The 22,765-nt window shown below is 46.1% G+C and overlaps 1 protein-coding gene and 1 pseudogene across 1 annotated transcript in view; one reads left to right on the top strand and one right to left on the bottom strand.

Annotated features, from left to right (window-relative positions):
• The window catches only part of PXYLP1 (2-phosphoxylose phosphatase 1), a 41,911-nt gene that overhangs the window by 12,593 nt on the left and 6,553 nt on the right, over nucleotides 1-22,765 (top strand). Inside the window, exons 2-3 of the mRNA XM_068986867.1 lie at nucleotides 13,141-13,299; nucleotides 14,127-14,253. Of these exons, the coding sequence (XP_068842968.1) occupies nucleotides 13,141-13,299; nucleotides 14,127-14,253 (286 nt within the window). The remainder of the gene's footprint in view (nucleotides 1-13,140; nucleotides 13,300-14,126; nucleotides 14,254-22,765) is intronic.
• On the bottom strand, nucleotides 1,263-2,931 carry LOC138091433 (large ribosomal subunit protein eL15-like; annotated as a pseudogene).

Below are 22,765 nucleotides of genomic sequence, written 5' to 3'. Positions count from 1 at the left end.
CGTCTACGGGAAGACATGATGGAGCAAGCGGAATGAGGTGGTAAGGGCAACCACAGCTGGTGGCCTGTCAAGTCTGGAACAGTGAGGCTGGTTGGAGTAGGGATGGGAATTGTAGACAACACAAAGTTGGAGGCTAACTGAACTTGCATTGACACCAACAGCATGAGTTTTCTCAGTAGCCTTTTAAGAACGGAGTGGCTTGACCCTAGAGAACAGATTATACTTAGCAATGATACTTTTAAGTATAACCACCCCTATTTCCCCATCCCTTAATGTGGCTTAGAGAGTTCATGATGGTCACAAACTAATACTACAGATAAAATATTTAACTTTTTGATCCAAGTTTTTCCTATCATCCTACACTTGAAAGGGATCTGATGAACACCAAGCTCCCAACTCTAACATCACTGCCTTACAAACCTAGGGCTAATAACTCCCCACTCACTTATCTAATGTTTGAATTCCATCAGTTTTAATTGACACCAGTGTAAATACAACCATTTTGCACGAAGTTCAGTATTCTGCAGATCCCAAAGCCTGAACCAGGAGCTTTATATGAACTTCAGTGTTACCATGGAGGCCAAGGCAATTTAATTTAGGTAAACCAGGATTTGATTCATTTGTCAGAACCCTCTTGCAACAGGTCTATTCACTTCTCTTAAAAATGGTGGCATTACTTTACTTTTTGCCTTTCAGAAGCAGCAGTTACACAAATGTAGTATTAGATTAAGCCTAAATGTGGGCCCTAGTCAAAAACTTCATTATTTTTCTGCATATGATCATGAGAAAGGATCAGGACACCCTTCACATTTCCAAGGAAAATCCAACTGAAAACATTGTCCCTGCCAAACTCCATAAAACTGCAGAGCATTGCATCACCCCCGTAAAGGTGCAGGTCTCACCACATGCATCAACAAATCTACAGGGTTGTTTCTGTACTACTCTTTTACAGAATTTTACACCTATTGTGCCAAACAGCATTTTAAACACAGACATATCAACTCCCTAATAAAGCAAAAACAAAGGCATTTCCCTTATTAAAAACAAGATATACCATCACTTCATATACACTTATATGTGTAAGTATAAGTAACTTCAATAAGTTCAAACATTATTGCACTTTAACTTTCATAATTTGACAGTGCATTCAATGAAGCAATCTGTAGGCACTAGTTTTAACAGACAAATTAAAAAACACTTTTAAGCAGACAAGAACGTCCTAAATTGTTTTTTAGGTAAGAACTTTACCAACATGACTTATGTTAGTGGTAGCGGTGGAGCTGGAGAGTATTGCGCCTTCTCCAAGCTGCACGGCGAGAGCCTCCAGTAGTGTGGTGGAGCTTGTGGCCCTTGCCCAGGGCGCGGCTTCTTTCTGCCTGCAGACATCAGCCTCCACATCTCCCTGTGCTTGGGGACTGGTTTGGTGATCACTGAGTGTCAGGGTTTCTTCTGATAGCTTTATGGAGTGGATCAATGAGGATAACCTCAAAAAATTTGTATGTACACTCCACCAACCCAGTAGGAATTCAGGATCCTCAGGGCCCCGCAGTGGCGGCCAGCGCGCCCCTCCGCAACCGACTGCAGGCTTCGAGCAAACTGGAGCTGGTTGACACCATGGTGGACGGACTTGCCATAGATGGCGCCCTTAGGAACTGGGCGTTTGCGGCCGCCGCGGCGCACACGGATCCGGTATATGACAGCCTTGCTTGGCCTTGCAGCCAGCCTGCGCGCCTTGTCGGGCCGGGTCGGGCGCGGGCGCGGGGCGCGGTGCACCGCCGAGAGCTGGCGGTACTGCCAGCAGCACGTCCGACTGCTTCCTCCACAGCTCCTGGATGTACTTGTAGGCGCCCGTGTCGGCTCACCCTGATGGCTGCCGCCTGATGGAAAGGATGAATCTCCCATTTTAGAAGAGAGCAAGTTATCAGGACTCGTTAGTAAAACTAGAACGTGTTAGTAAAATGAGTCAGTGAATTCAGCAGAGTATGTGCCGATTGCCAAGACTACGAAGAGAGACAAATAGGAGAGGAAGCTGCGGGACGTTGACCCTGGAGGAACAACTGAATAGAGGTGAGCCAGGGACCCAGTGGGAGCCTGCCTGGGCAGAGTTTGCACTGATCAGCTTGGGCCTCGTTTCTCGTTGTCTTGGCAACAGGGCTCCAAGCTGACGACATTAATAAAAATAAAAACCAACTTGAAGTGAGATAAGTGGTAATCAGATGCACAGCCCTGTGATATTGGTAGCACTCTGCCTTGGGGGAAGGGGTTGGAGGGGGAGGTTTTTGAGACTGATCAGAAACGAGGTCTTGAGGGGGACAGAATCTGAATCCTGAATAAGAAGGTGCAGTCAGGAATGCCCGCAGAGACATTGGAGCCATCTCACTGCGCTTCCTGCCAGCGTGGCCCCAGCACTGGATGCCTCACTGGGGCCCAGCAGAGCCGCCGCCCAGGATAGGAGAAGCAGGGACTCGGCCACAACGCAGGGCCCTCTCTGATTTATCTGGTTCTGGCTCCAGCATGATCTCTTGCCCTCCCCATCTCCTTCCTTCTTTTTCCTGTGTCAGCTAAGGGACTGGACCACACTGCCCTGGGGTTTGCTTTATGGGGAACTCGGAACCCAGCTCTTCCTCTCCCCAGCCCCAGATATCTACCAGAGGGTGAGATCAGTCTTCACAGTATCCAGATACCTGCAGGCACGAACCCCCCTGCAGCACATGCTCTCTCACTCAGGTGGCCTCCCTAAGACTCTCCCATCCACCTGACCGCTCTTCTTTTTCGACTGTTTTTGTAGAAACAAATGACCAACCTTGACCCACTTTCCTGGGCTGTTGGTTTGGTGACCTCAATGGGATACAGACCTTTGAGACACAAAAAACTTTTTGCTGCTGGGAAGGGGGCAACAATGTTCTTGAGCCACAGTGACCCTGTCACCATTCGCCCTGGAGCAGGGACTGGAGCACCATTCATCTCCAGCAGGACTTCCAGCCACACACACTACAGCGTTCACTGTGGGTTCTCTGGGTGGTAGGAATATGCATGACTCACTTCTTTTTATACGTTAGTATTGGTGCCTATTTTAGGATGAGCACATGTCTATATGAACTGTAACAATCCTTTTTCATTTTGTAAAATGAAAAAATCTCTACTCAAGGGTGTTGAAACTGGCAACCTGTTTCCAGGTGCGTTGCGTTCTTAACCTGAGTCCATGGACGTCTGCGTTGTCTCACATGGTTTCAGAGGTGCTATGAACCCCCAGAAACCAACTCTAAAAGAGTGTACACAGTCCTTTTTCAGGGCTGAGGATCAATAGCTTTTACCAGATTCTCAAAGGTAAGGTAGAGAGGATCCAGGCCCTGAGGTGGTTGAGGATGGCTGGGGCTCTTTTCATAGTTCTTTTTGGGGATCTGTCTTGGATGTCTGTCTGATTTCTAGTTTCTGTCATGATTCAGAGTCTTTGGCACTTGCAGCATCTAACCCGAGGGACCCTGTTTGGTCACGGCCAGTTTGCAGTGGCCCCAGAGGAATGCAAGGAATGTTTCCTGGCCCCTCCAGGAGGCTGCAGCTGGGCTTGGGCTCAGGTCACAGTGGGACCCCTGCCCCTTGCACTCTGGCCACCCTTGGGGTTAGGTCTCAGATGTCAGAAGGGGGTCGGGCAGGGAGAAGATAAGAACTTGGAACAAACAGCCTAGGGCAGGAGCTGAGTCCTCAACCCTGTGAACACCCCCACTCCCATTGTGGGGCTCTGGTGGTCTGGCTCTGGTTTTTATTTGAGAATCACACACATTTTTATACTCAGTGCAGGCTAGAGAAAGAAAGAACATTAAAGACACGTTAGTGGATTAAGGAAGCCTAAGGGAATTATGGGAGTTGTCTGTTAGAGCAACTCCAGTAAAGAGAATTCAGGGCAACTAGCTGTTGAATAACCTACAACAGAAGGATGCTGAATCCACCAAAGAAAGATACCCCACATCCAAAGACAAAGGAGAAACCTCAGCAAGACAGAAGGAGGGGCACAATCATGATAAAATCAAATCCCAAACCCACTGGGTTGGCAGCTCACAAACTGGAGAATGATAACACCAAAGAAGTTCTCCCACTGTTGTGAAAGTTCTGAGCCCCCACATCAGGCTTCCCAGCCCGGGGGTCTGGCAAAGGGACTGGGAATACCCAGGGAATCAGACTTTGAAGGCCAGCAGGATTTGATTGCAGGACTTCCACAGGACTGGGGGAAACAGACTCCACTCTTGGGGGGCACAAACAAAATCTTGTGCACACCAGGACCCAAGGGAAAGGAACAGTGACCCCACGGGAGACTGAACCAGAGCTACCTGCTGGTGTTGGAGGGTCTCCTGTGGAGGTGTGGGTTGGCAGTGGCTCACTGTGGGGACAGGGGCACTGGCAGCAGCAGTCCTGGAAGGTGCCCCTTGGTGTGAGCCCTCTTGGAGTTCACCATCAGCCCTACCATAGAGCCATAGAGTCCACAGCAGGGTCGCCTCAGGCCAAACCACTAACAGGGAGAGTGTGCCACCCCCACCCCATCAGCAGACAACTGGATTAAAGTTTTACTGAGCATGGTCCTGCCCATCAGAGCAAGACTCAGTGTTTTCCACCACCAGTCTTTCTCATTAGGAAGCTTGCACAAGCCTCTTATAGCCTCATTCACCAGAGGGAAGACAGAATAAGGAAGAACAACTACAGTCCCACAGCCTGCAGAACAAAACCCACACAATCCGGAAAGTTAATCGAAATGAAAAGGCAGAGGGTTATCTCCCAGATGAAGGAACAAGATAAAACCCCAGAAAAACAGCTAAATGAAGCGGAGATAGGCAGTCTTCCAGAAAAAGAATTCAGAATAATGATAGTGACGTTGATCCAGAATCTCAGAAAAAGAATGGAGAAGATGCAAGAAATGTTTACCAATGAAAAACTAAGGAACAAACAGAGATGAATAATACACTAGAAGAATCAGTAGCAGAGGAGCTGAGACAGAAGTTCTGGAAGACAGCATGGTGGCAATCAGTGCCCCAAAATATAGAAAAAATAATGAAAAGAAACAAAAACGGTCTCTGGGACAACATAAAAACACGCCAACATTTATATTTTAGGGGGCCCAGAAGGAAAAGAGAGAAAGGACCCGAGAAAATATTTAAAGAGTTAATAGCTGAAGACTTAACTAAAATGTGAAAGGAAATAGTTAACCAAGTCCAGGAAGCACACAGTGTCCCAGCCATGATAAACCCAAGGAGGAACACATTGAGACACATAGTAATCAAATTGGCACAAATTAAAGACAAAGAGAATTCAAGAACCTTTTGAGCTTTGGGGAGGAAGAAATTGCAGAAATCAGGTGACAGGATTAGGGGTGTTTAACTTATAGAAAGGTACGTTAAATAGTTGGGTGAGCTGAACTATTTAAAGGAATTATGGCTGCAGGGCTGACTCAGGACAGACTTGAGTGATGCAAGGGTGACGTGACTACAGTCGTTTAGGAAGGTGATCAGCCCAGGGCTGAGGTCCCAACAAGGGTGAAGCAGACTCTGGAGCTAGGAAGGTGAAAAGCAGGTGGTGGGACCATACCTTGGCCCCACCAGGTTCTTTGCTGGTCCAGTCAGTGGTGAGACCTGTGGGGCAGCTGAACCCAGAGTGGTGGAGATGGGTCGGCCAACACTTGCCCACCTGCCCTGGGACACCTGTGGATCCTAGATACCTGACTTCAACCTGCCAGGGTGTCTGTATAATCAGAGGAAGAGTTGATAACTAAACAGCAGCAGGATAACTAAATGACTAGGGCAGGGATGGCAGGAGGCAGGGGTTCTGGGGCCACCTGATTCCTCCATGTGGGGAAGCTGTCTTTCCTGGAAAGGGCCTTTATTGACCCAGTTGGCTAATGCCAGGTCCCATCCCTGGGACCAGCATGGCAAGGACAGGGTCCTGGAGGAGGGTCATGACCACCCCCACCACAGCATGGGGTTGACCTGGGAGAGGAGCCATCTACAGAAGGGAAGGAGAGGTGGTTCTCTGACCCTCCATCAGAATCTCCTGTAAAGGGCAGCATACAGCAGGTTCTGAATGCTAGAGCAGGTGAGAAGAGGCCTGGAAGCAGGTAAATTCTTGTCCCCTGCCCTGGGCCAGAGCCCCCATATGGAGTGAGGAGCTGGAGATGGTGGGCATGGGCTTGGTGCCCTGGAAGAGAGGCACTGACCTGTCTTCGTGAAGTCACAGTGATTCCCAGATCATGACTGGCTGCACACACACAACCTGCTGAGCATGTAGAATAACTAAGGGGCCTGAAACCAAGGCCAGACAAGAAGGAGCTCACACCCTAGGGGTTAGGGTCATGATCTGACCCTGACTCTGGACTCGTTCTTTCTCTCCTTTCTTCTCTCCCATGGGGGTCTTCAATAGAATAGATAAAAATTAAAAGAAGCAGTTCATTGTTGGATGAAACATCTCTCTTCAGACATGTTCATCAAGTTGGCTGCTGAGCTGAGACTTGTTGATAGATGGTATTTCTTCCGAGCCTCTTCTTGATCACTCTTGTGGTGACTTCCCAGTTTCTCCTCTATATCCGGTTTGTTTCTGCATTATTCCTACACCCATACCCCCAAACCAGCCCCCAGGGTATGCAGAGGCACTGTGGCTGAGAAGGACATGTCCCCATATGCTTTCTGCTCCCGTTTTCTTATTTAATATCTTACCACCCTCCTCAACTGGATTGTAAGCTCTGGCAGAAGGACAGCAACTGGAGTCTTTTATTCTCTGAAGAATTCCTAGTAGATGCTCAATAAATGTTGGATAGCTGGATGGGAGATGCCTAAATACCAGGCCTGGCAGGTCAACAGGCTTACAGGGCAAGTGACCCCAGGCAAGTCCCTTGACCTGCCTCTGCCTGAGGTTCATGCCTGACTGATGGTTGCTCTTCCTAGGATGAGGTGAGGTATAAGGCTGGAGAAAGCAGCACCAGCCAGTTTGGTTTGAATTCTAGTCACAGCTACAGGGATGTTTGGTAATGAGGCACATGGATCCTTCCTCTGTGCATTGAGGGATGAGGTGGGTGGTGAGACAAGGGAGGGGCCTACATGAAACAGCATCTGATTGTCTTACTCTCATTCTGAGAAGTTTGCTAGTTGCTTTTGCGTGTGAGGGGGCCCAAGGGACTGCTTTAGAGGTCATGTTCTCTGCCATTCTTTGACCTTGAGACGTAACTGGCATCTTTTTATACAAGAAGGTTTATGGATGTGATGACGGGATGAAAATGATTATAGATGTGATGAACAGGTACAGCAGACACAAATGGGAGAGACTCATATCCCCAGGTGGCGTATGAAGTCTTCTATTGGGAAATCACACCACAAAGAAAACGTGCCCATTGATACCGAGTTAAATATTAATAAAAGGTGTCTCCTATTGTGTCATTGTGTTGGCCACAACGATACAGTGGCCCCAGGGCACTCGTGTCTGTTCGTGGAGCTTTTTACGCCTACATGACTCCTCGTTATTCTTCCATCTGTTTGACTGCCCACTGTTCCTTCTGATGCGCCTACAGTTCCTTTTTCTTACCCAGTGACATATGAGCTGCGTGGGATCAGCAGAGTTCCTACGTGTCCTCAGGGCAGTGGAGGAGCTGGGGAGGCCTGCCAGAAGAAGCCGCATCCTCCAGCCCCAGGATGCTCCCTTACACCTAAGTCTGCCCTTAGCCCTCTTTTTGCTGTAACCTCACATTACAGAAATGGGGGTGGCAGCTGTCTGGGATCTCTCTTATAATGGCTAATCACATTCATGAGGACTCCACCCTCTTGACTGAATTACTCCCCAAGGCCCCTCCTCCAAATACCATCACACTGGCAGTTAGGATTTTAACATGTGAATTTGGGGGAGCATGAACACTCAGCTTAGGCTTCCCAAATGGTGCAATGAATGATAAAGAATCTACCTGCCAGCACAGGAGACCCAGGAGATGCAGGTCAGTCCCTGGGCCCAGAAGATCCCTGGAGTGGGTAATGGCAACCCACTCCAATATTCTTGCTGGGAAAATGCCATGGGCAGAGAAGCCTGGTGGGCTACAGTCCATAGGGTCGCAAAGAGTTGGACATAACTGAGCACGTCTGAGCACAGCACAGCAAACACTCGGCTTATAGCAGTTCCAACAGGCCTTATCCCATGTGCTCTCAAATAAACCAGCAAACTGTGAGGACTCTGGGATGCTTAGGGACCCATGCCCCTCTGTCCCAGGGTCACTTGTTTTATGTCTCCTTAGCTTCAGCTAAGTGGCCCAGATTCAAAGGGAGTGTGCCCACAGGCATGGCCAAGGGGCCAGCACCTGGTACTGCTTAATGAAAGATCAGAATCAAGGACTGAGGGGTGCCACATGGCTGGAAGGGCTGGGTCATTAACATGCTGCCTTAGGACATGGACTCCCCCCCCCCTTCTTTATTTTATTTTTGAATTAATTTATTTATTTTAATTGGAGGCTAATTATGACGTATACTTTTTATTGTCCTCTTGTTCTGGCACAAATTCTCCCCACCATGGTAAATTACCTTTGGACACTTGAGCTGTGTGTTAGCAGTTCCAGACCTTCCTAACTGTTAGGAAGAGAGTGGGTTTAGGACAAACTGAAGGGCTTCTTTAGTTGGTGAAGGGCCAGCTCTAGCTCTGTGGTTGTTGTTTCATCATAAGTAAGGAATGAAAATATGCTTATTGAAAAAAAAAGTCAATATATCTAGACATGATAGAAATATACATATATTTGTATACATATAGAATGTAAATAGTATGTAACATATGCTTATTGTAAATACATGTCAGTATCTACATATATATATGGATGGATTTATAAAACAATGTAGACAGTCAGAAAAACAAGTGAAAATACTTCTTTACACCCCATTCTACCCATTCCCCAAAGGCACTTTTGGGGAATGTCCTTGTAGACATTTTTCTGTTCATTTACATAATAAAAATGCCTATATATTCATATACTTATGGTTAATTTTTTCTTTCCATAAAAAGGATTATGTGAATATCCAGTGACTTGGTTTATTCACAAAAATCAAAGAATCTTTTATTATTTTTCATTCTTTTTAACCTTGACAGAATATTCCACTGTGGGTGTTACATTCTGTTCTGCTGATAAAAGATATTTAGGTCATTTCCCTTTTTTGTGTTATTATATACAGTGCTGCAGTGAACCTCTTTGGCCATATGTCTTGGTGATGGGAATTGATATTTTTGTTGAATAGATTCCAGGAGATAGAATAATAGGGTCATGGATAAAGTACATGTAACATTTTGGTGGTGATTGGCAAATACTCCTTCCTAAAAGTCCTTTCAACTTCTCTCACCTGAAATATAGGGAAACGTAGGTTTCAAACCCTGGCCAATACTGATATTATTGTTATAATGTGGATTTCTAATCTGATGGGATGGAAGAAATCCTATCCTATTGTTTCATTTGTATTTTTAAAGTATGTATAATATTGAACATTTTTTTTGTATGTTTATTGCCCTGAGATTTATTTTTCTATAATTAGCCTGCTCATATCCTTTTTAATTTTTCAATTTTAGGAGATTTGTGCACTTTGAATATTAAATAGTTTGTTATATATGTTGTAAATATTTTCTTCTTGGTGGATTGCCTATCTTATACCTTTGTTTATAACATGTTTGCCAAAGGAAAACTTTAAATATTAGGAAAATTTGTAGAAGTAGTTAGGGAATTTAAGTTGTTTTAGACTGGTGATTGAACCCTGTTTTAGCTATTGTTCAAATGTATGCATTTATATTATATGATGATTAAGAAGAAGTTAAATGATTCATTGTTGTTGTTGTTCAGTTGCCAAGTCATGTTCAACTCTCTGCAACCCTATGAACTGCAGCACGCCAGGCTTCCCTGTCCTTCACTATCTCCCTGAGCTTGCTCAAATTTGAGTCAGTGGCCATCCAACCATCTTATTGTCTGTCATCCTCTTCTCCTCTTGCCCTCAATCCCCCGCATCAGGATCTTTTCCAGTGTATCGGCTCTTCGCACCAAGTGGCCAAAGTATTGGAGCTTCAGCTTCAGTGTCAGTCCTTCCAGTGAATATTCAGGGTTGATTTCCTTTAGGATTGACTGATTTGATCTCATTGCTGTACAAGGGACTCTCAAGAGTCTTCTCCAACACCACAGTTCAAAAACATCAATTCTTCAGCGCTCAGAGTTCTTTATGGTCCAGCTCTCACATCTGTATATGACTACTGGAAAAACCATAGCTTTGACTAGACAGACCTTTGTCGGTAAAGTGGTGTCTCTGCTTTTTAATACGCTGTCTAGGTTGGTCAGCTTTTCTTCTAAGGAACAAGCATCTTTTAATTTCATGGCTGCAGTCACTGTCCACAGTGATTTTGGAGCCCAAGAAGATAAAGTCTCTTGTTGTTTCCATTGTTTCCCCATCTATTTGCCATGAAGTGATGGGACCAGATGCCATGATCTTAGTTTTTTTAATGTTGAGTTTTAAGTTTTTCACTCTCCTCTTTCACCTTCACCAAGAGGCTCATTAGTTCCTGTTCACTTTCTGCCATTAAAATGTTATCATTTGCATGTCTAAGGTTGGTGATATTTCTCCTCGCAATCTTGATTCCAGCTTGTGATTCATCCAGCCTGGCATTTCGCATGATGTACTCTGCATATAAGTTAAATAATCAGGGTGACAATATGCATCCTTGATGTACTCCTTTCCCAATTTGGAACCAGTCTGTTGTTCCATGTCCAGTACTAACTGTTGCTTCTTGACCTGCATGCACATTTCTCAGGAGGCAGGTAAGATGGCAGATATTTACATCTTTTTAAAAATTTTCCACAGTTTGTGGTGATACACACAGTCAAAGGGTTTAGCATAGTCAGTGAAGCAGAAGTAGATTTTTTTGGAATTCTCTTGCTTTTTCTGTGATCCAGTGGATGTTGGCAATTTGATCTCTGGTTCTCCTGACTTTTCTAATTCCAACTTTTACATCTGGAAGTTCTCAGTTCACATACTGTTTGAAGCGTCGCTTGAAGGATTTTGAGCATAATCTTGCTAGCATGTGAAATGCACGCAATGTGTGGTAATTTGAACATTTTGGGGCATTGCCTTTCTTTGGGATTGGAATGAAAACTGACCTTTTCCAGTCCTGTAGCCACTACTAATTTGCTGACACATTGAGTCAAGTACTTTAACAGCATCATCTTTTAGGATTTGAAATAGTTCAACTGGAATTCCATCACCTCTACTAGCTTTGTTTGTAGTAATGGTTCCTAAGGCTCATTTGACTTCACACTCAGATGTCTGGCTGTAGGTGAGTGCCAGAGTGGTTATCTGGGTCACTAAGAACATTTTTTGTATAGTTCTTCTGTGTATTCTTGCTACCTCTTCTTCATCTCCTCTTAATGATTCATGGGCACACCTATTTTCACATATTCCCTCAGTTGGTGATGGTAAAAATACAACGATTATTATTGTAGGTAGTTCCAAATTGGGAACTCTTTGAAAGATCGAGTACTACTAACCTAGGAGATGGACTCACAGTTGCTTGTAAATAATTGATAAAATGTAAAAACCAGGACTCATTTGGTTGAAAGGAACAGAAGCTCAAGTGAGACTAGCTTAAGTAATAAGCAGACTTTCTCGGCTTACAGAACTGGGACATCAAATGGGCACTTTAGCCACATCTGGACCCAGGGACCAGAGGGTGGATGTCTTCAGATCTTCCTTCCTCTTTCTCTCTGATAATTCTCCTCATTTATGCTCTGGCCACTGCAGGCAGAGGCTGTCCATGGAGGGACAAATGACTGGGGCAGCCCTGGGTTTCTGTTCTTAGATATCAGTGTCCAGGAGAAAAGGAGTCCCCTCTTCTTGTCTGTATTGTACTTGACATTGTGACTGGCAGTTCAGCTGAACCACAAGGCAGGGAAGGAGTGGTTCCCCAACAGAAAGAGGGGTGCTGTCTGGACAAGCATAACAGATGCAGTGTCCATCCATAACATCCAGCAGATGGGGGTGGAGGAGAACCTGGCCTTGGGACAGATGGGTGAGATTGAGATGTCTTCCCTCCAGCACATACACCTTGGGCAGTTGCCTCAGCCTTGCCTTGGGTCTGTGGCTCTCTTCACTGTAAAATAGTCTCTTGAGAATTAATGAGCAGATACCCATGCTTGGGCTCAGGGGGCCCCAGAGTGCAAGGCAGATGGTATTAAATGAGATATGACAGACACATGTCTAGCACTTCATAGGCACTCGGTAGATAATGGCTTTCCGCCTTAGTATTTACCAGAATTCAAAGGGTGTTCAGAACGAAGTAATCAGATTGCATGAAGTTAGTAAGTTCTTCCTTCACCACTGTGGGTGAGGCCCCCTCTCTCTGAGTGGCCCATCTGGTGTTGCATAGATAATTATTGACAAGGGGAGGAGGAGGGTGTTGAGAAAGAGGCAGGGCTTGGAGGGGACTCAAGGCTTCCCTGTAGTTCAGTGGTTAAGAACCCATCTTCCAGTGCAGGAGACATGGGTTCGATCCCTGATCAGGGAACTAAGATCCCAAAACTAGAGAGTCTGCACACTGCTATGAAGAGCCCATGTGCTACAACTAAGACCCAATACAGCCAAATAAATAAGTAGTTTTTAAAGATATTTATATATAATTATGGGCTTCCCAGGTGGCTCAGTGGGTAAAGAACCTGCCTGCAGTGCAGGAGACACCGGAGATACGGGTTCAATTCCTAGGTCGGGAAGATCCCCTGGAGGAGGGCACAGCAACCCCCTCCAGTATTCTTGCCTGGAGAATCCCATGGACAGAGAAGCCTGGCGGGCTACAGTCCCTAGGTTGCAGAGAGTTGGACATGACTAAATGAGCACAGCACACATATATAATTATGCCTGATTTGTGTTGTACGGCAGAAAATGGCACAACATTGTCAAGCAGTTTTCCTTCAATTAAAAAATAAATTAAAAAAAATTTTTTTAAGAGTTCTTGAATGGGAAACTGACATTTTTCTATTGATGCATTGAAGTCCAGCCTAATTCTGAGAGAGAGGTGAATTCCGATGAAAATCTAGCTGCCCTCTGAGGTCCTCTAGCTGGCTTATGCCCTCCATGACCACATGTTTCCTGACCTACTTTGCTTTCCCTGCAGTCCACCTGATCCCAGTGCTGACAACCAAGAATGGAGTGACCAGCAAGAATCGAAAAAGAATCATGCCTGACCCAGCAACGGAGCCCCCCGTGATGGACCCGGTATATGAAGCCCTTTTGTACTGCAACATTCCAGGTGTGGCTGAGCGCAGCATGGAAGGTAGGCCGGCTGTGCAGCCCGACATGGTAGCATCTTCACACAGCATCTAAGGAGCTAGACAGCCGGGCCTCCAATCCTACAGTCGCCACTGGGCTGTGCCCTTGAATGAGTTCCCAGGTCTTAGTTTCCTCATCTGTAAAATGGGCATAACAAGCCATCCCTACTCACAGACAGGGCTGCTGGGACGAGTAAGTAACTGCTTTGAGCAGCATGAGGTGCATAACAAGGCCTCCACAGTTGTTTGCCGTCATCCTGATTTTCAGTGAGAATGAGCAGAAAGGTGGCCTTGAGGGGTTCTAGGGGGTCACCCTCAGCTCAACTCTTTCCCAGGTGGGCTCTCTCAGGGCTTAGGACTCCCACATCATACCCCGCTGGTGTCCGGCATTAAAGGTGTAGGAAAATATGGTTTCTCTGTTGACTTCTGCTTTTCTGAAAGTAAGTCAAAGAAGATGTTGAGTATTTATCTCTTTCTGCCCAGTCTTGTTTCACAAGAGAAAGATTTAAAGCAGAAGTCATGGTTTCCAGTACTTCCATGGGCCTCCCCCTGGTCTGTGGATGTGAGTGAGGCTACCTGAGCAGTCTTGCCCCCGCTTCACTGATCTCCAGCCCCCAGCCACACCCCAAAGCCTCCCTGTGAGTGCTGGGACTCTGGGGCATAAGCAGCCCTCTTACGTTCCTCTGCCCTTCCTTGTGAGGGAGTCAGCAGGCCCCCCTCACTCCAACCCAGCAAGGCACCCTTCCACCAGGGTCACCCCTCCCAGCCTCTGCAAGCTGAAAGGATAGACCGTTCCTGAGTGACAACCAGGCAACGTGCTTTTCTCACGCAGGCCATGCTCCGCATCATTTTAAGCTGGTCTCTGTGCACGTGTTCATTCGACACGGGGACAGGTACCCACTGTACGCCATTCCCAAAACGAAGCGCCCGGAAATTGACTGCACTCTGGTGGCTAACAGGTAAATCGCACTTTTCTTAAAAGTCATTGAAAAGAATCTCTTTTCAGATCAAAAGAGTGACTAGAAAACTATTCAAAACAAGATAACAGGATGGGGAAGTGGCCTGTGCACATCCAGTGAGTACTGTTTGCCAGGATTTGGATCTTCAGAATGATCCTGCAGGTTAATCCCATTTCACAGTTGAGAGGACAGAGGCCCAGAGAGGTGAGGACAGAGGCCCAGAGAGGTGAAGACACCTGTCTGAGGCCACACAGCAGATAAACTGAGATTTGAGCCCTGGCCAGTCTGCTATCTACAGTCTCCCTCCCTGCTGTTGTTTAGTTTAGGAAACAGTTGAGACACTCCTTGCTCTGGGCCAGGAGTCCTCAGACCCTGGCGTGGCTGTTCCACTCAGGGCTGCAGGTATGTCCCTTACTCTCTCTGGGTCTCAGCCTTCCGTTTCTAAAATGGGGATGATAATGCTGACCATGCAGAGCTGGGGTGAGGAGTAAGTGGGATGAGAAGGCTGAATATCACCAGCTGCAAAGTCATTTACAGGGAGAGCATCACGTCAGGCTTTCCATTCTTGCCAGGAGGAGAGACGACCTGCTCTTGGGTGACAGCCTTTAGGATGAAAAATACTTGAAAAGAGAGCAGAAGTGTGCATGTGGAAATGGCATGGCTCTAAAGTGAGAGGCACGGTTAGCGGTAAAGCGGTGGGCCAGGCCTCAGCAGGTGTGTTGGGGTCTCCTTATCTCCCAGGCAGAGTTTAATGAATGAAGGACGGAGACGGGGAAGTACTCCATGGGGAAGATGTTATGGTGATGGAATGCTGTGGGTACCAGCCTGGTGGAACCATTGCCCCCCAGCAGCCAGGGCTGTCCATTCACAGGAGACTGCAGTGTGAACCCAGGAGTTCCAGGCTAACCCTTTGCATCTCAGCCTTCTTATTGTCTAATATCACAGGGAAGAGGAAGTGAACCATTTTACGTAAAAACATCATGAAATACCACATGACTCTAGGCTTTCATTTCCTGCTGGAGGTCACAAAGCTCGAAGCCTAGGAATTTGTGTCTTCTCCTCTGTGTTCAACAAGCATGGATGCATGTCCTCATGTCCCACAGCCTGGAAAACCTCCTGGGTGGAGTCCAGCCCGTGTGCAGTCATTGGCTTTCTTCCTCATCTCTAGCCCTCTGTGCAGCCTTTCCGCTGGGACCCTCTGCCCCTGCCCACCACTGCCTGCTGGCTCTTCACCCTTCAGGCCTTTGCACCTGTGGTTCAGCTTGCTGGTCCCCTCCTATAGCTCCTCCAAGACCCTCTGAGATGGCACCCCTTCTAGGAAACCTCTCCCACTGCGTTAGGAGAGCTTCTCTGCTTGTATCAGGCACCAGCACTGTCTCACTCTACCTGAAAAGAGGGATGTACAGGAAGGGCCTCAGAACAAAATATTTAATGGCCAGACCTTAACTAGCCTTATGTTTAGGGCAGGGATAGAGGCCACTTGCTGTGCTGGGTGTTAACCCTTTAGTTACTGGGCTGGAGCATCCAGGGTGACGGGAGGGTGGCTAGGGGAAGTGGCTTCTCTCCTTCGGCACAGCAGAGGTTCAGTGTGTTAACAGCTGACTCAGTCTTGTCATTGTACAGGACTTTGAACAACCCAGGGACAGATGGACCGCTGGGCCTCTGAGCTGGCTGGACCCAGATCAGCCTCACAGGGTTTGTGGGAGGTACCCTGCTCCAGTAGGCAGCTCTTAGCTTCTGCTCGCCTTTCTCTGTCTGGGCTTCAGAATCTCAGGTGGGACAATGGGTCTGCCCCCAGGCCAGTCAGCTGATGCTGGAAGGCCCCTGGGCACCCTGAGGGCTCTGGGGACCACCTGGCTGTTCCCAGGGAAGGAGTTCATTTGGCAGGGCCGCTGGGCAGCAGGCTAGCCTCCTCCCTACCAGCAGGCTCTCCTCCCAGCGTCCTTGTTTCTGCCCTCCCACACCACTGGCTCTGCAGGGCATTGGGCCGTACTCCATTTATATCACTGGTGCCCAGCCCGAGCCTGGTTGTTGGACTGGGTTGGTTGCAGAATGAATTCAGGAGCCCAGTAAGAATCACAGGTCATCATTGCCTCTCATGCATCTATCATAGTAGATTTGAGCCACAGCTGTGAAATCCTGGTGAGGTCTAACTGTGGTGATGCAGAAAAGCACAGAACCTGATCCCCACTGAGAATTTGAGCAATGGTGTTTCATTCACTGCAGCAGCCTGGAGTCTCCCAGGCCTGGCCTTTTCTCCTCTCTGAGTGGTTGTGGTCACAAGGCCAGGTCAGGCCCCAGGGCCCCTCGTTCTGCCAAGGCGATGGCAGGACCCGTGACGAGGCCACTTCTGCGGCTGCCACCTAAGCGGCGCAGTTCCCAGGAGCCAGCTGCCCCAGCCACTTCTGCGTCATTTCCTTTGGTCTTGACTTTTTGGCCTAGTTCTACTATTTCAGTCCACATTCTGTATTTTTAGGAGCTACTCTCAGTCTTTTCTAGGGAGTGGATAGAACGTGTGCTGTGTGTACGCTTAGTCGCTAAGTCGTGTCCGATTCTGGGCGACCCTATGGACTGTAGCCCACTGGGCTTCTCTGTCTGTGAGGTTTTCCAGGCAAGAATACTGGAGTGGGTTGCCGTTTCCTTCTCCAAGGGATCTTCCTGACCCAGGGATTGAACCTGCATCTCTCTCTTGTGTCTCGAACATTGCAGGCAGGCTCTTTACCCACTGAGCCATCAAGGAAGGTCTATTTTAGTCCACATTCTGTATTTTTAGGAGCTACTTTCAATCTTTTCTAGAAAGTGGATATAATATACATGTTTAATTAATTAATGGCATTTAATGAATTCCATCTTTTATAACAATAAATGTTGATGGTGATTGCAGCTATGAAATTAAAAGACGCTTACTCTTTGGAAGAAAAGTTATGACCAACCTAGATAGCATATTGAAAAGCAGAGATATTACTTTGCCGACTAAGGTCCGTCTAGTCAAGGCTATGGTTTTTCCTGTGGTCATGTATGGATGTGAGAGTTGGACTGTGAAGAAAGCTGAGTGCCGAAGAATTGATGCTTTTGAACTGTGGTGTTGGAGAAGACTCTTAAGAGTCCCTCGGACTGCAAGGAGATCCAACCAGTCCATTCTGAAGGAGATCAGCCCTGGGATTTCTTTGGAAGGAATGATGCTAAAGCTGAAACTCCAGTACTTTGGCCACCTCATGCAAAGAGTTGACTCATTGGAAAAGACTCTGATGCTGGGAGGCATTGGGGGCAGGAGGAGAAGGGGATGACCGAGGATGAGATGGCTGGATGGCATCACTGACTCGATGGACACGAGTCCGAGTGAACTCCGGGAGATGGTGATGGACAGGGAGGCCTGGCGTGCTGCGATTCATGGGGTCGCAAAGAGTCGGACATGACTGAGTGACTGAACTGAACTGTCATTATAAAGACACGTTTAGCGTAAGAGTGAGGAGGTGTTCCAGCAAAGGGGACCCACCTGGGACTCTTCGTCCCCTGGGACTGTGGATCTGGGTCACCAGCTGGGCCTGCTGTGTTCCCAGGTGCCAGTTCATCTTCACGAATTATTAATTTTATAGCCTCCTCTGAGGCAGAGCATTCTGAAGTGCACCCATTACTCCCATCTGGTGAAGGAGACTTCTGGGCTGGCAGGTCGGGGGGCACCGAGCTGAAACAGCAGGGGCCAGGCACCCCAATGTTTCCCTTTACAAGGACATCTCCCCTGACTCTAGAGTCTTTATAGTGGAAGCTGCCTCTTCATGAGTAGTTGTGGGGCTCAGGAACATTGTCCTGCAGGGAGGTGGAGGTCGATTCGAGAGTTCAGCGTGTAGACGGTAGCTGAAGCTGTGGGCTTGAATGGTGTCACACACAGAGGCTGTGGGGTGAGGAACGGGCCAAAACCAGAGCCCTGAGAGCACCAGCCAATTATAGCACAGAGAGAAAGAAGGGTCCCTGCAGGAGATAGAGGAGTTGCTAACAGGAAGAAGGCAAGAGAGTGATGTCATAGGAGCTGAGGAAGGACTTTCAGGAAGGAGGAGTGGGGAGGGTAATCCCATCAAATAGAGCAAAAAGGCCCAGAAAAGCAAAGACTGGGAAAAGTATATTGTTTATCTTCTTAGCATTTTACTTTATTAATAATATTAATATTTATTAATAATATAATAAATTCTTTAATTGGCATAAACTGTAAAAATCTGTGGCATGAACTTGTTCTGGTTTCCAGACATGCAAGCTTTTTTGAATTGTTTTTTTTGAATAACAGTGTCGCTGGTCTTATACTTCTCTTTGCTTGTCTTACTAGTCTTTGCAGAACTCAGTAATTGCTCAAATGATGGCTAAAGCACAATACATTTTCTTATATATGTGTGGTTTAGCCTCAGGGCTTCTGTCTAGAGCTTTGTGTAATAAATAGGCGTGAAAATGTATATAAAATGTAATTAAGAACTCTGAAGCAAATAGTTTGAAGGCTTAAGATGGTAGCACTGCTGGCTGTTTCTATTTTCAGTGTGAAAGTAGATTTCCAATGAAAATACAATAACATGGGTATTTCCTGAAGAAAAATTCATCATCACAGATACAGTCATTTCTGTGCATGCTGTTATAATAAAGAGAACCAAGGAGAATTCTCCGATGGGCCAGCGGTTAGGACTCAGTGCTTTCACTGCCATGGGCCCAGGTTCGGTCCCTGGTCAGATAACTAAGATCCTGCAAGCTGTGTAGCATGGCCAAAAAATAAAAATACAGGAAGCCCTCTACATATGAACCTTTAAGTTTCGAATTTTTGAAGATGTGAACATGTGTTCGCGTGTCCAGTCGTGTAAGTTAGTTCACATGTCTGCTGTACATTGTCATGTGTGTGCAACCTGTACAAGTGGTTGTGCTTTTGTGTACTTTATAGTATTATATAGAGTACAGTAGTACAGTAGCTTTATTTCAAGCCCAGGATGTCTGGAATCCAGAGTAAAAGCAGTGGTGATGTAGCTGGTACTACTATCTTACTTTTCAAGGTTCTGTATGGTAAGATTAAAACTCTTTATTTTTTGCATTTGTTTTTATGTATTATTTGTGTGAAAAGTATTATAAACCTATTAAAGTACATACTATATAGCTGATTGTGTTAGTTGACTTCTTAGGCTAACTTTGTTGGACTTATGAATGTGCTGTGAGAATAGAACTCATTCGTGTGTAGGGGACTGTAAAAAATAAAAAGGGGAGCCAGGAATGCCTTGCCTTAAATAACAGCAGTTTATCTCTTGCATGAAGGTCTGAGATGAGTATTCCAGGTTGTATAATTTTACTTTACCCGATCATTCAGGGCCCCAGGTTCCTTCCAAGTTGTTGCTCCCACCATGCCCTAGGGATGTGTACTTGACTGAACCTGGATTGCTGCCCTAGGGATCGTGGCCAGAGGGAAGGAAGAGAGTGTGAAGGGGGCGCACCCGTGATCTGAAAGCCTAAACACAGATTGGCATACATCCTTCCATTCCACTGGCAAATACTTAGTTATGTGACTCTACTTACCACTAGGATCTCAAAAATGGGATCTAACCAAGTTCCCAAGAAGCGGAGAATAGTTTTTAGTATCTAACTGTTAAAGAAAAACCAGAGCTGAAGAACAGATAAAGCAGTAAAAACAGATCTTATTGAGGAGTTAATACAATAGGGATAGAACTGAGCTCAGTTCCAGATAGAGCATAAACAAGGGGGGCTTTTTAGCCAAGGAGCAGGGTGGGGGTCAGTGGAGGGAGAGTTACTATGAGGACACATCAGGGTGAAGGGGTTCCAGTTAACTGGCTCCACAGGATTCCTGATGAAAGCAGAGCAGGGTGACCAGATACCACTGGGGTTGAGGAATTTGATCAGGTGTCAGGTGATCAGATACCAAGAGTGGGAGATTCTGGGCTTCCCTAGTGGTCCAGTGGTAAAGAATCCGCCTGCTGATACAGGAGACATGGATTTGATCCCTGATCAGGGAACTAAGATCCCATATGCCTCGGGGCAGCCAAGCCCATGCACCACAACTACTGAGCCTGTGTAGCTGGAGCCTGCGCTCTGCAACGAGAAAAGTCACCGTAAAGAGAAGCCCTCACGCTGTAACTAAAGAAAAGCCTGCATAGCAACAAAGACCCAGAACAGCGGAAAAAAAAAAAAAAGAGTGTGAGATTCTGGCTAAACTGGCTTTAGCAGGATTTTTGCTACACATGGGCATTGCAAAGACAGGTATAAATCCAAAGATCAAGGCCTGGTTGGGAAGAGGGTTCAGAGGAGACTAAAATTTGACCAAAGAGAGTCTGTCATATAAGTAAGGCTCTCTTACAACTGCCTTTATTTTTAATATTTCCATCAAAATCTGGATATTTTAATAAACTATGGGAACTTTCTATATTCGTTGCTACAGATTATAGAAGGCTTGGACTTTTCCTGAAGTATCTAAGTGTGGGGCACTTCCCAGTTGAATTCATTTACATGTGTTTTTGAGGTATCTACTGTGTGCTAGGGACCCTCTCACTCCAGGCATGGAGCAGTATATGAGCTGATCTTGAGAGGCTGTGGGGTGGTCTCGGCTGTGATGGCTTGAAGCAGGAATCTCAGTTCCCCTACCAGGGTTTGAACCTAGGCTGCTGCTGTTGTCTGCTTTGAAGGAAAAATTCAGCAAAGAGATGAAAAGTAGTGAGACAGCTAAAATGTTTATTAAGAGAGAATATATGTGCAGAGGAAGCATGGGCTGGCTCAGAGAGAGAGACAGAGAGTCCTGTGCTTTTGGAGGCAGTTCTTCTGGGTTTCCTCTGGCTAGTCATCTTGCTTTGTCTGGCTTTAAGTCCATAATTGGTCTGGCTAAAGGCCCTCCCGTGTGTGCACATCCATCTTTTAGCCAGGATAGATTGCAGTGCACAGGTCTCAGGGAAGTTGACAGAACATATTATGGTCTAGCACCTCCTCTCCTAAGGATCCTTTCTTTGCATGCATAGTTTGGGGGTCTCTGACCTCAAGAAAGAGAAATATGTGGTCTCTTTATCTTTTATCCAAGCAGGACTCCATTTCCTCTTGCTCTTGCCATTATCTTTGTCTTGAAATATCTGTCCTCAGGAGACAGATTCCAGCTGCTCAGTCTGGGGCCCATATATCTCCTGCCTCAGGACCTGATCACTCAGATCCAGGACAGGCCCAAGGACTCAGGTTACCTGGTCCTCTTCCTGATTAAAAGACTCAGTCTTTTGTTATATTATCCATAAGTTAAATTTTTCTTTCATGAATTGTCATTTTTCCATATCAAAAACAGGTTTTCATGAATACATTTAGATATTAATGCATCATTAAGCAATCAGATTCCCTGAAAACTTGGGACCTCCCAGCAAACACTTTCAGTGGGGAAATTTCATTTCTAAAATTGGTAGCAAAGCCTTCTTGGATCCTCAAACATCACCAACCTGAAATAATGGCCTGGAGCAAAATATTTGACTCCTGTTGATAGATAGCCTTTGTTTATGTGGATTCGTTTCGGCAGCCTCATTATCAGTCTGGACATTTTATTTCCCAGTTTGCAAATATATATGTGTTTCAGCCTCAGGGAAAATAACATCCTCTGTTTTTATGGAAAGCCATAATGTCTTGTAGCAATACAGGGTGATTTATTAGACTATATACTGTATGTCAGGATTAGCATTCTCTAAAACATATTTTTGTAATGGGTTTTTTTTTTAGCTTTATGTTTTCGAAAGATAATAAACCCATTTTGGCAGCCATTGTAAAAGCATTGCCAAAGTTAATTAGGCTTTCAGACAGCAGGGGTCTGCCATTAAACAGTTTATCTTTGCTTCTTTTCATGCTGCTTTAGTTTAGTTGGGAACTACTCCATCTGTCCACCTCTGTTCAGCTGGACAATGTATAAACAGTCAAAGGCCATTTCATTATTCAAGGGAAAGGTGTGTATACTCATAGGTCATCTCATTATTCAGAGAAAATGTATGTATATATCCATAGGTCATTTCATTATTCAGGGAAATTGTGTATTTGTGATGAGACTGATAAATCTTGATTTACCACATGTGACTTCATGGCAGAAATATAAATAATATCATAAACTTCATAAGATCTCATAAATAACCTGTTTTTTTTCCCACTCCTCATTATCACCCCACATGCAGTGAGATACCATATGTGCAAAGTGCATAGTGAGCTGTAGAGATATGGGTTGTCCTGATCAGTTAATTTTCTTCACAAGAGATTTTCCAGAGGTCACGTAAGTTAAGGATTAAAGGTTACCCCAGTGAAAGTTGGGTTGCCTTTTCTAGGAGGAAGAGGGAGCATGTGGAAAGTCTTGGAAGCGTGCAAGAATGAGTGTGGGGTACAGAAGGCAGATGCTATGTGTGGCCAGAGAACAGCACTGGGGAGCCCTGGGCCTGAGTCAGGCAGGGCCGGAGTAGGCTAATGGCCACATGAGGCTCCTTGGAAAGGTGGCGCTGTGGGGAGCGGCGACAGGGCTGCCTCCTGTGTT

Source organism: Capricornis sumatraensis, chromosome 1 (assembly GCF_032405125.1).
Source record: "Capricornis sumatraensis isolate serow.1 chromosome 1, serow.2, whole genome shotgun sequence".
Classification (NCBI taxonomy): domain Eukaryota; kingdom Metazoa; phylum Chordata; class Mammalia; order Artiodactyla; family Bovidae; genus Capricornis; species Capricornis sumatraensis.
Note: the sequence above shows the minus strand (reverse complement) of the source record. Positions and strands in the feature narration are given on the sequence as shown.